Source organism: Orcinus orca, chromosome 5, assembly GCF_937001465.1.
Source record: "Orcinus orca chromosome 5, mOrcOrc1.1, whole genome shotgun sequence".
NCBI classification, from domain to species: Eukaryota; Metazoa; Chordata; class Mammalia; order Artiodactyla; family Delphinidae; genus Orcinus; species Orcinus orca.
The window spans coordinates 73,169,291-73,182,573 of record NC_064563.1 but is presented as its reverse complement, the minus strand read 5'-3'; the positions used below and the strand labels follow the sequence as shown (position 1 = coordinate 73,182,573).

The window sequence follows — 13,283 nt, the reverse complement described above, 5'->3', positions numbered from 1 at the left end:
AATTCAGATACAAAAACTATAAACTAGGGCTTCCCTGGTGGCACAGTGGTTGAGAGTCTGCCTGCCGATGCAGGGTGACACGGGTTCGTGCCCCGGTCTGGGAAGATCCCACATGCCACGGAGCGGCTGGGCCCGTGAGCCATGGCCGCTGAGCCTGCGCGTCCGGAGCCTGTGCTCCGCAACGGGAGAGGCCACAACAGTGAGAGGCCCACGTACCGCAAAAACAAACAAACAAACAAACAAAAAAACTATAAACTATATTATTTAATGGAAATTAAAGAGTAATATTCTTCAAGTGCCTGTAAGTTGAAGTTTAAGAAATTCGCATGTCAAAATCTATTGTGTGTATTTTTAAATATTTTTTTTTCATTCTTTGAGGCTGATTTAGCAGTCAGTAGTCAGATCTGGGGATTTTCACAACTGATTAGGTGACAGAGTAGGGAAAAACTGCTTTATGGCATCATATGAATAACTTTCCAACTGAATCACTTCATTACTTCTGAGTTCCCCTGTGCACTAACCAGTTATAAATACATGGCTATATTTTGCACATATAAACATATTTTTTAATTTGGGGGATTTTAATACTTGTGTATAACAGAAATATAGGTAAAAGACCTTAGGCTTGAGGAATTTCAAGATTTCAGTAGAATCTTAAGGATCTTCTGTCTTTTGTAAAAGAAAGGTAGAAACTTGAATTACCTACTGGCACCATCTGAAAATTACAGGATCAATTCTTTCTAGTTTCCTCTGTATACTTTGCTAGTGAGGCCAAAGGCAGTTAGTCCTTTGAGGATATCGGAGGGACCATTCAGTGCAATAACTGAAATATTTTAAAATCTCATTTAAAAATATATATGTAGGGCTTCCCTGGTGGCGCAGTGGTTGAGAGTCTGCCTGCCGATGCAGGGGACACGGGTTCGTGCCCCAGTCTGGGAGGATCCCACATGCCACGGAGCGGCTGGGCCTGTGAGCCATGGCCGCTGAGCCTGCGTGTCCGGGGCCTGTGCTCCGCAACGGGAGAGGCCACAACAGTGAGAGGCCTGCGTATTGGAAAAAAAAAAAAATATATATATATATATATGTATAATAATCGTGCACAATATACTTAACAAACATGTTTTATATATATTTTTTGTACTGGCCACAGTGTGGTTTTGCCAGCATCCGCATCACCTGGGCACTTATTAAAAATGCAGAATCTCAAGCCCACTATAGACCTTCTGAATCAGAGTCTTCATTTTAACAATACCCCTAGGTGATTCAGATGCACATGGACATTTAAGAAGCCCTACAACTGAGATGTTGGAAGAGACCTATCTCTTCATCACTGAATGAGTCTGAGGAGAAGCTTACTTGTATCTTAACTCTCTTAATCTAGTTTTGGATTTAGGATATACCTTCAACCAAAACAATTTATCAGTATGTTCTCTGAAATCTTTTATTCATAATGTTCATGAAGAGATCAGCTCATTCATTCTTCTTATACATCTTTGGATGCTTACTGTGTGTCCATTAGACAGAGCTAGAAAGTGGCTAAGGATGTAGACCAGGCAGTGTGGCTCCCGAATTGGTGCTCTTAACCACCATGCAACATCTGTTTTATTCATGGCCATGCTCGGGTCTCCAGTTCCAGGGCAAAGCCCATCGGCAGAAGCAATTTGATTGGAAATAACATTCAGATTACCAAGGTATTGTAGTGATTGTTCAATAGATGGGAGTATGCAACTATTTGTTCCTAAGTCAAAGATAAAAATACCTCCTGATATTTAAGTAAATATTTCATACACTCATATACAGTCACATTTGTCTCACAACAGTAAAATGAATCTCTTTTAGTGGACTCAATACGCTAATAGATCCTATCTTATCTTTGTGAATTGAAAAACATTTTTCTTTCTATGCAATAATCTAGCAAGAGCCACGATAATTCACAGATGACTGAGCTTTAGAGCCAGACAAAACAATAGAGATAAAAGGAAGTGTTTATATAGATGTGAACTGAAATCTCACGGTTGCATAATCACATTTCCTACTGATGAATAACTATAGATGAATACCCTGAAAGTTGGCAATAAATATTTCAATTTGATAAAACAATGTCGTATTTCTTGCAGTAGGGTAAAGATTAGGATCATGTAAATAAGAATTTTTTCCCAAGATTGCAGGCTAAAGGCTAAAAAACAAAATATCTCTTTCTACCCTTTAAATGTTATACTCCCAATGTCTCCTCTAACTCTAGATGAAAATCCTATTATATAGGTTAGTAGACAGTAAAAACTTAAGCCTTATCTATACAGGAACAGAAACTACCCATGTGTTTGCCGTTCGGGAAGACTTAAAAGGTTGTGACTGATAGAACTAGAAGAGAATTATGTGTATCCATTAAATGTTTTAAGTTAAAACTCATTTTCACATAGGAAGAAGAGCTAGTGATGAGAGTGAACAATATTATGAAGTCAAAATTGAGCTGTTTATTGAGGCCAAATTTATGTCCACTATTGTAAAGAGTAATTAATGTGATTTTTGCCTTCCAGTGTGTATGTACAGAGAGCCATCACTACATGAGATTGGAGAAAAACAGGGGCGTTCGAGGAAAAGTTCCGGAACACCAACCATGAATGGAGGCAAAGTTGTGAATCAAGATTCAACATAGCTGAGAACTCTTCCCTTCGTCCCTCTCTCATCCCTTCCTTTTCTCCCCTTGCCCTTTACCCATTTCCTTCCAATAAATCCACCCAAGGAGAGGAAAATAAAATGGCAACCCAAGACCCAGTGGCTAAGATTCTGCACTCAAAATCTTTCTTTGTGTAGGATAAGAAAATTGAACCAAAGCTTGTCTGTTGCAATGTGGTAGAAAAATGCACATGCACAAAGATTAGCACACCTAAAAGCAGAGGAAAAAATAAATCAAGACTCCACAAGCATTAAAATAAACTGTGTTGTTATTAATAGAGGGCTAAATGTAATGAAAAGATAACTATCATAAAGATGAAATAAAATTATTACCTTAAAGAAAAGGGTTTTGGAAAATTGAACTTACAAATCGATGTAATACCCTAAATACCTTAAACTCTGGATAATTCTCTGGTGTGTGTTTTGTTTTGAATTTGTATTTTCTTTGGACATCTGGAATTGACACATAATTACATTCTGTTTCCAGGATTTTTTTTTTACCATGATATTGAACATGTATGAATTATAGATTCTTCTATTGCCTATAAGGTATATAGCCAGAAATCATTTAACGTCAAGAAAAGTTTAAAATTTTATTCTTGAAATCGATATTTAAGATTGTTTCATGCAAAGGATAGCCTTATGTTGAATTTAATGCTATTAGCTGATTTCATTCCTTCCTGAAAAGAGTTTCAGATTCTCCTAGGAGAATATCATGTTTTTTTCAAAGGTATTAATTCAGGGGCTCATTTTTTTTCTTTAGCCATTTAGAAAAAAATTTCAGGTTTTAAGGCTGATGTAACTTTTAGGAATTCTTTGTCATTGCCATGCCCAGGCAGTGATAAATAAGTTATGTGCTCATACCATTTTGGTCTGATTTTTTACTTTGTGGACACCTTTGAGAGTATAGGTGCATGTCTAGCTGTCTTAGAGAGTTTTATACCATCTCTTGCAGCAGGAAAGAAGGAAGAGGGGTTTTATATAAAGAAATAAATCCTAAGAACTTGGTGAAAGCAAATTGTATTTGTCTTTGTACCTTACCAGAGTTTTCTGTATGTAGCATTTTCCAAACTTCACCAAGGAATTGGGAGGCATGGCTGTGAAATTCCTAACTTACTATCTTATGAAGCCAGTGAATTGTTTGTTACTATATATCCTCATTTATAAATCTAGTTGAAAATCAGTCTGTCTCCTAGAGCATAGAATGAAACTTGTAATGTGCTGAATTTTCAAGGGGTATAGAGAAATAATACAGAATTAACAGCCATGGCTCCAACAGACAGGGTTGTGTGAGTGGCTTAAAGTAGTCCCCCCACCCCCCCCCAAAAAAAAAACACCTCGGTGTAAGACTAGGCAAATGCATATTTAGGAATACTAAAGTGTTAGAAAAATGTTAGGGAAGAATTGAATGTTATACAATTGCCTTGGAAAAAAGTAGATCTACTTAGTCCTACAAATCAGGAATGGTGTAGAGACATCCAAATCAAAACAAAACTAAAGAGAATGTTAAAAAATATACGTAGATTTATGGATATTATCAATGAGAAGACTTAGCATGTTACTTCTCTTATAGCTCTACCATCCAGCATGTATTGTTCCAAATACTCCCTAAAATATATACACTTTGCAGAAACTCTAGGCCCTCACTTCAATGACCTTGCTGTTGGTTGCTGTATTCCTTCAAAGTCACTGTAGTTTCCCTCACTCTACACAATCATTATTCTTCAATAGTGGTCCGTGTCCTTCACCAAGTATTCTGTTTCTGTTATCAGGAGGTTAGCAGAAAATGAAATGGAGGAATTTGTCTAACTGGTTGCAAAGAATAAAAGTTATGCATCTAGGCAAGGATTTTGAACACACATTTTCGAGAGATATTTGTTTAACCAAAATACTTGGAACGTATCAAATACACACATTTAAATTAAAGAGAAAAAAGGAATGTTACTCTTCTAGGAAAAGAATGCCCTTGTCAAAAGAAATACAGAAATACAAATCTGGTTGTATTTCTCCTTGTCACTCTTGATTCAACTTGATTATAAATGCACCTGTCACTTCCAGGACCAAACAAATCCCAAGCACAAAGCCTTATTTTCTTTGAAAAAATTAAAAAGAGGCTTCTACAAAATGGGTCACAAGCTCACTTAGCATAAAATGATTTGTGCTTTTCAGTCATATACACATACACACATATACATAGGCATCACAAGCTCACAAGTAACACAACTGACAGTTTCTCAAAGTGTTATCAATTATACTGATGATTTCACGACAATATATCTTATCTAGTTAAATATTATGGAAAATATGGTAGAGAAATGAATTTCCAACAAAATTCTTCCCTTTTTTTTCAATGGTTGTTCGTTTTTTAGCATCTAGACTCACATATGTCTCCTTCGTGATAACACTGAAGTAACATTTCTAACTACCCAATTTGTATATTGTTTTTCTCCATATCATTTAAGCAAACGTTCACCACAATAAAATGTTTTGGAAACTTACTGTCAGAGAATAAATTGGAAACCTCGTATTTTTTTACACATTAACCTGACAAAAACTATGGTTTAGAACACAGGGTGAACATTTGCCTAATTGCTGCTTACTTTTTAAGTACATAAAACCTTTCATAGAAAAAGTCAGTATTTACTGTCTAGGTTTTTAAAATATTACCATATATACACATATAATTATCCTATTTCCTCCAAAAATATGAGCCAGTTTAAATAGTTTGTTTTTCAGGTTTACTCCAAGTAAAATAATTCTTAACTTTGATTTTCATCATTCCAATTTCTGGGTCTCAATTCACCCATCACTTATTCTCCTGTAAGTAAAATAAGCCTGTTTTTCTTAAATGCATTGGGATAGTCTCAGGAAAATTATGACTTTTAGTAAAGCTTTGTAATTGGCTATGTAAATATAAGTTAAAATATGTTTATTCTAAGAGTCCTTATTGTAACATGTTTCAAAATCAGTGGACTTAAGAATGAAAACAAAACTGAGAATCTCACAAAATAATTTTCTGGTCAATATACCTTACTCGATGTTTAAGCTAGAAGTCAGAGGTATAGAAACAAAATGGTGCTGAAGTTCCATTTGCTAATTCAGAGATTTTGTGCTTCAGGAAACTGGAGGACAGCAAGCCAACCTATTCTTGTTCACAGTAATAGTTTGGGTTTGGAATTTTACATATGAATTTCATACCACGTTTTTAGTCATTATGGATCAGCACAATAAAAAGACATCAATTTGTTGCAAACGATGATGCTTTATGGGCCTCATTCTAATCCAGATAGCTTGTAAAAGAATTGTTCTATTTAAGAAAACGACAGTGCCATTGATAGGTATTGTATATAGGTTGGTGGTCCCGTGATGCCACTAGTAAGACATGAGAGTATTAAGACAAAAGTAAAGTGTGAAGACTGTCTCTTTGTGTATTGAAAAGCTTGAAGGTCCTAATTTGGGACCACTAATTCCCTGGCAGAGAAGCATGACTACATCAACAGTAATTGTTTTAAAACATGGACCCAGAAATAGCAAATCTACTATTCCGCCTTCATGGCTTTGTCTATAAGGCTGTGCTCTGAGAAGGTCTTCCATGATGTTGCACGACTTCATCTGCACCAGGTGAAACACATTCAAGCATACAAATCCCCTGCTCATTTTAATATCATAAAAAGCTGAGATTATTTCTCTGTCATAAAATTGTAAATAGCATTTTTTAAAATCAGAGTCACATTGAAAACAGTGGATTGTTCTACAAATATATATGTGTATATATACATATGCTTCTGAAATAGGATATATTATATAGGGTTTTTATTTGATTTGTGGTCCTTCGTCCTAGGTAATCAAAGCTTAAAGAGATTTGAAGGCAAAACTTTATATATAAATGTATATTTCTAATGATAGTATAAATTGCCACTTTATAATAAAAAAAGAAACAGGTGGGAACAATAATCAAAACACATGCTCCTTCAGAATGCTAGTGATTCTGAATCCCCTCTTTGACGCAGAGGTGGCTATTTTTTATTCCTAAAAAGGTATGTTAAAGAGCTGTACTTCCTGATACAGATTCCCTGATAAGTCATGCCACATTGAAAATTTGTAGTTGAGAGCAAGAAAAAAAAAAGCTAAATGCAGCTATTTTTCAGGACTTTTTTCTGGAACCCAAGTTAAAACTTCAATATTAAAAATCTAAATTAAGTGAAAATAGCTAATGTTCAGGGATGATACACTGAGCTTCAGTAACAAACAGAAGCAAAAATATATTTAACACTATGATAATAACATTAAGATAATGTCATAGTAGCAATTGCATCATTAGATGTTTTATTAGTTGGACAGAATTAGTTGGTTTCTTTGTCTTTGCTCCGAACACAACCTAAAGACAGTGGCATTAATTTTATTTTTGTTCAAAAGTCCAAAATATACTCCCACAAATAGAACTGGTTTTAGCTCCATTACAAGGTTAAATGTTACAATCTTAAGAAATTATTGAGCCCGAATTGTTTAATAAACGCATTGTGTGAGAAACTGAACAAATTAATGTTTTGTTTTTACATTAAAGCACAGATTATTCAAAACATTGTTTTTTTGAGATCAGATTTGTAAAATGTTTATACATCACAACGTTCCTCAGGCAAAAAGCGATTAAAATCTTGAGATGCTCATGCATGCAGAGAAAATACTTGCACTTTTTTTTTAAACATTAAATTTCTTTGGGAGTCTCTTTCCTTTTTAAAATGTATTTTACATATAATGTGTCAATGAAAAAGTGCTGTGTCTCATAAGAAGAAGATCAAAACCGGATTTATGGACGGGGAATGAGTCAAAATTTTTATTGAACACTGAGGCCAAAGTAAAAATTACTTCCTAATTATGAAGCTACTTGTGGTAAAGCTAATAACTTGCTTTTTGAGAATTAAGAACTAGAAGACATTCATTTGTTCATAATTTACTAACTAGTCACTTCCTTGAGTTTAGGGATCATAAACTAAATTATGCTCTCAAAAAAATCCAAGAAGGCTAGACACATAAATAACGTAATATCCAAAGGTAAGTGCTACCATAGGTGTGTTACTAAGATTTAATAGACAACTGATGATGCAACAATCAATCCTAGATGAAAGACAGGGATTGAAAAGCAGATAGATATTTACGGAGTAATGAAAAAACAACAAAGGGTCCCTCCAGTAGAGGAAATACTCTGAAGAAAAGTTGTGGAGAAATGAAAAATACTATTGATACTTACCTGGGAAATACTTGTGAATGAAACAAGGAATGAGTGTTCAGAGGAGGAGGTGGTGGGAAAAAACTGAGTTGAGATTTAATAAAAAGTAAACGTTATTCAAAGTTTTGTCACTGCACTGCTTGGATGGGTTTGAGCCTCTGTGTCTGTTAGGATGCTTCTGTTTGCTCATATCAGAATCCCCCAAACCAAAGCAGCCCTTCATCATCTAGAGGTTCCCAGGAACATCACCATGGAGACTTAATCTGTCTGTAGTTCTCTCAGCTCTACCCACTCCATGTTTAATAACTTCCCTCTTGGATTTCGGAATTCTTTTACAAGTTGCAAAACTTCACATATTTATATCATCTAGTCTCTTACAATTGCCCAGAAAACATCTCCTCAAATCTCCTTGGCCCAGTTTGGGTCATGTGTCCATACAACGAACCACCGTGGCCAGGGATTTGAGATGTGTTTACTGCTTTAAATCAACCAGGGCCTTTTCTTAGACTTCTAGGTTGGATGTGCTTCACCAAAGATACAGGTCTGCATAAATGAGAAGTGACTATTTGAGTGAAATTCAGAGTCTATTTAGCAAGAGGAAATGGAAATGCATGCTGAGTAGCAAAAAAGGCAATTTTCCATTATCTGTTAATGAATGTATTTCCTATCACAGCTCATTGGATATTCTAAAAATTGGCAGAGAAATGCAAATACTGATAAAGCTATAGCCATAAACCACGGGGGACAGACTGAAGCTTCAATTCCCGAAGCATTACTAAATGTCTTCTATGCAAAAGGCACTGTGTGGGTCACTGAGGAAGATATAAAGAGCTGCAATTTTAAAGAAAAGTGATGCACTGGGTAATAACTCAATACACCTGGTATGTCCAATGCTTTTAAATGACTGTCAGAGGACTAGAAAAAGCAGCTTGCTATTCTAAACCAGAGGTCTATGTCATATCTACTTTTTGGTACCTAGGATTAGGCCATTACAAAATTCATCTCAAAATAGCTTTCAATAGTCAGTCCGGGTCCTAAATTCAGGGCTATTTGGTACTTCAGAATCACCTGGGATAGCCATACATAGCATTCTTGAATTTTCTCTACAGATTATAGTGTATGTTTGAACACTTTGAATGATGGTTAAATATATTAATCTCTCAAGCAGCCTATTCCATTTGGGAGCAGTACTGGTGGTGTAAAATTCTTTCTTATATGAAGTAACTTGTTCTGTAGCATCTACCATTGTTTTAAATTTCACTCTCCAGGGCTAGTCAATGTCAATTTAACCCTCTACCTACAAGAAAGTCCTACAGATATTTGAAGATCATTGTATTTCTTTATCATTCTTCAAGTATTCTCTACTCATGTGAAAGATTTGCAGAGATTTAAAATATTTTGTTTCTGTACCATTCTGTTTTATTCAGAACAAATTTTATTAATTTGTAATGCATAATCCAACATGGTATTCCTTATATAATCTAACTGGTCAAGACATTCCCTCATTCTTGATATTGTAACAATAGTACATTAAGATTGCATTCATTTTTTGATGACCTCATCAAAAAAATTTTAACATTCCAGTTCATTTCTATCAAAACACCTAAATATTTTTTTCACCTTTTCATCTTTATGACAAATTGAGATGGAAGTTTGTTAATAGACTAAGAATAATTCTAATCTGGTCAAGTCTTTGAGAAGCATAAACTCCAAATATACAAGCTCAGCATTGTCCAGATATACTACAAAATTTCCATTCAATGATTAAGCATGGATCCTCTACTTAATTTTGTGTGATTATACCTAACTTTGTGTGATCAGGTCAGTCTGTTTCCAGGAATTAACCACAATGCACTTCATCTTCTCACCTCACCTGGGGCAAAGTTTTAGAGCTGATCATTCTGATGCAAAATCTTATCTTAGGAAATATGGGCTATTATAGAAGATACATGGTTTGGCTCTATTTTAAATTCTCTCTCCTCTTTTTAGTCTCCATTAATTTCATTATCTATCTCTCCAATAATTACATTAATTAGACTTATCAGAATCAGTTTCTCGTTGATCTCATTATGTTATTCTGAAAGTTAAATCTTTACTTATTTGTTTCAATAATAATTTCCAGATCTCTTCGAATTTCTATTTAAAGTTTTCTTCCCTAAGTCAACTTGCAGTGTCCTGGTGCACACTCTAAAAACTTTCTAAGCTGATAAATCTCTGAAGCTTTAAGAACCTGAGAGTGCTTTTTGTTTGCCTTTGCCTAGGAAGGACAATTGGGTGTGCATCAAATCTTTGGTTCATCTTCTTCCGTAAAATTCTCCTGATTTTCCATCAACATCCAGCTTTGTTTTTTGCAGAGGAGATAATCTACTCTATTTGAAAGTAACATGAATTCTCTGAGCATGAGCTTTCACAATTATTTTTCTTGGGAATTTAAAATATTATTGGTATTGTTATTTTTCTAACACTTTTTGACAAGCTTATCTAGAAGATAATATATCTTAATCACTATGCAATGTCTCTTACAATTATACTCATGTATTAGCCTTGTCATTCCATTGCAATTTGTTGTCCTCAAAAATATGTCTCTGACCCAGAGAAGCACACACAAACACAAGGACAGAGTAAGAGGAGGTCTTTAATGTATGAATTACACGTCAGCCAGTCGATGCTTTAGCTTGTCTCTATCAACCACATTTTTATCCCTTGCATCATCATTTTCCTCCTTCTATCCATTTCCAGATTATCTTACCACTTGGATGACTGACTTAGCTCGGAACTAGTTTACTTCTTTAAAAAATTAAATAACTGATATAACCCCCAGGACAGTATTTACCACATAGTAAGTCTTTAATCAATTTATTATTATTATTATTATTATTATTATTATTATTATTATTAGCTACGTGGCGTGCAGGATCTTAGTTCCCTACCAGGGATCGAACCCGTGCCCCCTGCAGTGGAAGCGTGGAGTCTTAACCACTGGATGGCCAGGGAGGTCCCATAGGTTACATTTTTTTCACTGAGTTTTTGAGTACTTATTTTTTTTGGTCAGGTAACCCTGGAATGCACTATCGCAGATTCTGCTGGCTCAGCATATCTGGTTAAATAGGAGAATGGCCAACACAATACCCTTGTTTAATGGTCTTCCTGAGGTACAACCCACTCACTATTATCAGATAGCCTGCACTGGCACATCTCAGCACACATGCAAACTAAGCATGAAATTATGAACTAGAATGATCTTGACCTGCTTGACTAACCTGCTCTCCAACCTAAAGGCTTGAACTATTTCTGACCTGGCTGGGAAAAAAAAAGACTGTTGTCTGTTAGAATACAGACAATGCAATTGTCTGAGGACTTGCAGGTGGCTATACACTTCTCTGATGCACAATATGTAGTTATCTGGAACTTGGTTCTACAAACAGGAACTCCAGCGGTTAGTTCTACCCTCTTCCTGCCTCCCCAACCATTGTCTCTACAACTAGACCTAAGTTCTGGTCAAATGTGTGTATCTGGCTTCCAGGTGAAGGAGTCCAACAATTAAATCGTCAAGCAGACCACAGAAAGTGATTTAATTTCCAGGACTTTTCCATTTATTTAAAGGAATGAAGGGACCTATTCAGTTTCTATTGTAGGACCTCTTCAGTGGTTCTTTAATCCTGGTTGCATATTAGAATTATCTAGGCTCACCACCCCTCAAAATCCAATTGCAATTGGTTTGGTGAGAAGACAGGTGATTCTCATCTGTAGGGGTTGCAAACCACTCTACTCAATAAACTCCTAAACAAAAATAACTAATACTTATTAAGTGCCTATTCAAGGCTGGATGAATCTGGATTTCTAGACAACTTGTAAGTTGTAAATATCTATGAGGGTTATGAGCAGAAGACGCCCTTTCTGATGAGGCTTAGACAATTTGAAATGCAGATGCTACTAGATGCCAAGCCACTGCTATGTCCCTGCCATATTCTGGCACTGCCTAATCTCCCAGAGATAGTGTTGTGATATATTTAGAGATTTCTTGATAAGGAATTTGGCCTTATATTAAATACTTGTCTATATATCTGGAGTTGATTCAAAGACAATTAGTTCTGTCTGAGTCCAGAGAGATGCTTGTTTAAACAGCCCCATTTAATGGGTGCTCACTTTCTACACAAGATACTTGGATCTAGGTGAGGTCAGTAAGTGTGGCTGCTGTCTTGAAATAGTAGCCCCAAGGACGTCAAGAACATCCATAAAATATCTGGACCTTTATAGAAAAATGGCTTTCCTTGCCTCTCCAATGCCATTTTATTTACGGCAAACATCCTAAGACAGGCTTCGCCGTTACTTGGAAAGAAGTTCACTTTTCTCTGATAGTGCAGTCCTAGCTATGAGATATCTTTTAGTGTTCTGCTCTGGATCAGACCATCAATTCCCAGGACAGAATTAAGTTATAATAGCTTTTTCCATGCTTTCACTCAGATCACTCTGTCCCCTGAAAAAAAAATTGTCACCCCTGATATTTTGTTCTCTGCCCAGCACTACACTCTAGAAACCAAGTAAGAGGTAACATGTGACTCTTCCTATACTACATGTACACTGACTGACCCTGACACAAGAAAAAGAGTTCTCTGTATCAGTTAAAGAAAGCCAAGTAATTCAGTGGTGTTTGTTTCTGTTTGTTACTACGTAGCCCATCTACCCTGTATTTCACTTGTCCTTGCCCTTATCTTTTCCATCAGAAACACAGCTTGTCTGATTCTTCCAGCTCTGTTTTTCTTTCTCAAGATTGCTTTGGCTATTTGGGGTCTTTTCAAAATATACTACAAAGCCACAGTAATCAAGACAGTACGGTACTGGCACAAAAACAGAAATATAGATCAATGGTACAGGATAGAAAGGCCAGAGATAGACCCACACACCTATGGTCACCTAATTTATGACAAAGGAGACAAGAACACACAGTGGAGAAAAGATAGCCTCTTCAATAAATGGTGCTGGGAAAACTGGACAGCTACATGTGAAAGAATGAACTTAGAACACTCCCTAACACCATACACAAAAATGAACTCCAGATGGATTAAAGACCTAAATGTAAGACCAGACACTATAAAACTTAGAGGGAAACATAGGAAGAACACTCTTTGACATAAATCACAGCAAGATCTTTTTTGACCCACCACCTAGAGTAATGGAAATAAAAACAAAAATAAACAAATGGGGCCTAATTAACCTTAAAAGCTTTGCACAGCAATGGAAACCATAAACAAGAGAAAAAGACAACCCTCAGAATGGGAGAAAATGTTTGCAAACAAAGCAATGGACAAAGGATTAATCTCCAAAATATACAAACAGCTCATGGAGCTCAATATCAAAAAAACAAAAAACCCAACCAAAA

The 13,283-nt window shown here is 35.8% G+C and overlaps 1 protein-coding gene across 4 annotated transcripts in view; it reads left to right on the top strand.

Moving 5' to 3' along the window:
• FGF12 (fibroblast growth factor 12) overlaps nucleotides 1–7,347 on the top strand; it is a 578,531-nt gene extending 571,184 nt beyond the window's left edge. For all 4 annotated transcript variants that reach the window (XM_049710475.1, XM_004278759.3, XM_012536364.3 and 1 more), the window contains one exon: nucleotides 2,538–7,347. In XM_049710475.1, coding sequence (XP_049566432.1) covers nucleotides 2,538–2,656 — 119 coding nt within the window. In that variant the 3' untranslated portion in view covers nucleotides 2,657–7,347. The remainder of the gene's footprint in view (nucleotides 1–2,537) is intronic.
• The last annotated feature ends 5,936 nt before the right edge of the window (nucleotides 7,348–13,283 follow it).